This window comes from Choloepus didactylus, chromosome 10 (genome assembly GCF_015220235.1).
Source record: "Choloepus didactylus isolate mChoDid1 chromosome 10, mChoDid1.pri, whole genome shotgun sequence".
Lineage (NCBI taxonomy): Eukaryota > Metazoa > Chordata > Mammalia > Pilosa > Megalonychidae > Choloepus > Choloepus didactylus.
Genome location: NC_051316.1, coordinates 114540317 through 114542942, shown reverse-complemented (window position 1 = coordinate 114542942; position 2626 = coordinate 114540317). Strand labels below are relative to the sequence as shown.

Sequence of the window (2626 nt, the reverse complement as noted above, 5' to 3'; positions counted from 1 at the left end):
AGTGATTCTAGCCTACCAAAAATGTAATGTGGATTATAAAAGACATATTCTAATCTTATACCTTTATAAATCCTGTATATTCCTTATGTAATAGAGATTGGAGACCAGCTAAAAACTAAATAATACTAAAACAGTGACTAATGTACTTTGAATTTTAAACAATGAAACGTCACAATATTTCCCTCACATAATAGGTTGCCACATATAATACTGGGAGGAAAAAGTTCTAGAAAGCACTGACGGTATCATGCTGCCTTCTTTTGTGACGAAGCTGTTTACTAATTTTCTACCATTCTTGTCATTATCCATAAAGTGGGTAGTTGGTATAGATCATTCCACTTTAGGAATTTTTTTAAAGACAGAAAGAGGAACTACATGGAAAGCCACATAGCAAATCAGAGAATAGACAGAACTAGCAAACAGACCTTCAAGTTGGAAAGCTGGGTTCATCACCTTATCTCAGTGTGCCATGACTGCTACTAAGTATTTAACCATTTAAGCATATATGAGTATGTGACAGCTCCACAAGCCCAGGCAAACCTTAGGAATAGATGTCATCTACTTTGAACCCAGAAGCTACGTAAGAACCAAAAACAACAAGGTTTATTGTGGTTTCAGACCCCAGGAAGCAGATAGAGTATAATGCTGGTGGAATCTATCTGGCATGTTGCTCACTTTTCCTACCTCTAAGATGCTGTTATTTCATGTGCACTCACTTTTCCTTCACATTCTTCACAAAGGCTTACACCACCTCGATTCCAGCGGTACATGTGATTAAACAGCTGGCATTTCTACTTAACCGAGCAATGAAAAGGCAATTACCAAAAGCCAATGTTGTATTACCAGAAAGGCAAGCCGACTCTTAAAAGGAGAAACTAGAACTTTTAAATCTATATCTATTACGAAGCTAAAAATTTTATACAAATTTTTATCCATGTATAGACTATTATAACAACCAAACCATTTTCCAGTTTATAAATGATTCAAGGCCAAAATAATGAAATTTAAAATTAAGTAAAACAAAAATTGAAAACAATACATTAAATATCAAAACCAAGTAACATTATGTCTGTTACCTAGGAAAAAGGCTTGTTAAATGGCTGAAATGAGACTATAGAGACCCAGCAAGGCTGAGAAATGGATTTCAAAACCTAACACAATGGTACAAGGCACTACTTTATAGTTCCACAGTTGCAGTTATTTCCTTATTGTGATATATAACATATATACAGGAAGGTGATAACTTTCAAAGTATGAAAGTTATGGGTTACAGTTCCACAGTTTGTTATTTCCTTATTATGAAATATAAGATATATACAGAAAGGTGATAACTTTCAAAGTACAATTTTATACAACAAAAATTTTAAAAGTTTACAAAAAATTAAAAAATTACAAAAAATGTAACCCATAACACTCTTTGAAATTTGCTAACTACTTGTTAAATTGTACTTTGAAAGTTATCTCTGTTCTGTATATATTTTAAATTTCATAATAAAAATGCATTAAAAATAAATAAATAAAATGGACAGGAAGGGGAAACAAGGCACTACCTTAACATCAGTCTACACAGGTCATCTTAAATCCGAAAAATATGGGGTTAGGAAAGGAAACACACACAAACACAATTAAACTGTCATGTCCTTTCAGCTGGTTTGGCAGTTAGCTGCTTTTCTCTTTCAATTTTGTTTTCTCGTGGCTGCTCCCTTTCCAACTGCTCTTTCTGCCTCTTCTGATGCAGTTTAAATGCTCTTTTTTTTTTTAATTTTCGTGTGTTTTCACGAAGCATCAGCATCTCTTTTCTTACATTGACCAAGTTGGTATGATAGTGTTTAGCTTCAGTGAACAAAGTATTAAGATCCAACATAGAATGACATTCTTTAAATTTTGAAATCTCTTGTTCCAGTGTGTCTAATAATACAACTTTGTTTTGTGTGAGTTGCTGGAGGGCTTGTTTTGGTCTCTGCAGATCTGGCAAATAGTGAGAAAGCAATCCTTCCACCAGTTGCACCATGGCTTTGTCTTCTACACTCAAGTCTTCTATTAACCCTTTATCTGGAGAGGTATCATTTAAACCCAGCATCATCTCCCTGGCCCCCAGGCCTTCAGGGGGCCCTGTCAGGACCCCTTCTGGGAGCAGCAACCCAGGGACATTCATGTCCATCCCACTGGAAACAAGGAAGGGGCAGGCCACTAGACCATTTGAAGCAGAAAGGTGGCATCCAATCTGGCCTGATTATTACTGTAAGGGTATTTCATAGATGAATTAGCATCTATAATCAGTTGATTGCATCTATGGCTGATTGCATCTACAACATACAAAGGAGACTGCCCTTATTAATAAAGGGAGTCTCCTCATCCAATCAGTTGGGGGTCTAAAAGCAGAACTGAGGATTTCAGTAGTCAAAAAGAAGACTTTCTGCCCATCTTCAGCCAACCAGTTCTCCTGGAGAATACAACTTCACCTTCATCAGAGTTTCCAGTTTACAGCTGGCCCTACGAAATTCAGACTTGCCAATCCCCATGGGCATGTGAGCCAATTCCTATAATAAATCTCTTCGGGGATAAATATGTATTTCATGATATATATATCATGCAGGCTCTGTTTCTCTGGAGAACCCTAATACAT

The 2626-nt window shown here is 36.2% G+C and overlaps 1 protein-coding gene across 1 annotated transcript; it reads right to left on the bottom strand.

The window, feature by feature from the left end:
• Positions 1-1633: 1633 nt before the first annotated feature.
• On the bottom strand, positions 1634-2155 carry LOC119545103 (biogenesis of lysosome-related organelles complex 1 subunit 6-like). The gene has a single exon (XM_037850702.1). It carries the CDS (start codon positions 2153-2155, stop codon positions 1634-1636), a length of 522 nt encoding a protein of 173 aa, XP_037706630.1.
• Positions 2156-2626: the final 471 nt, after the last annotated feature.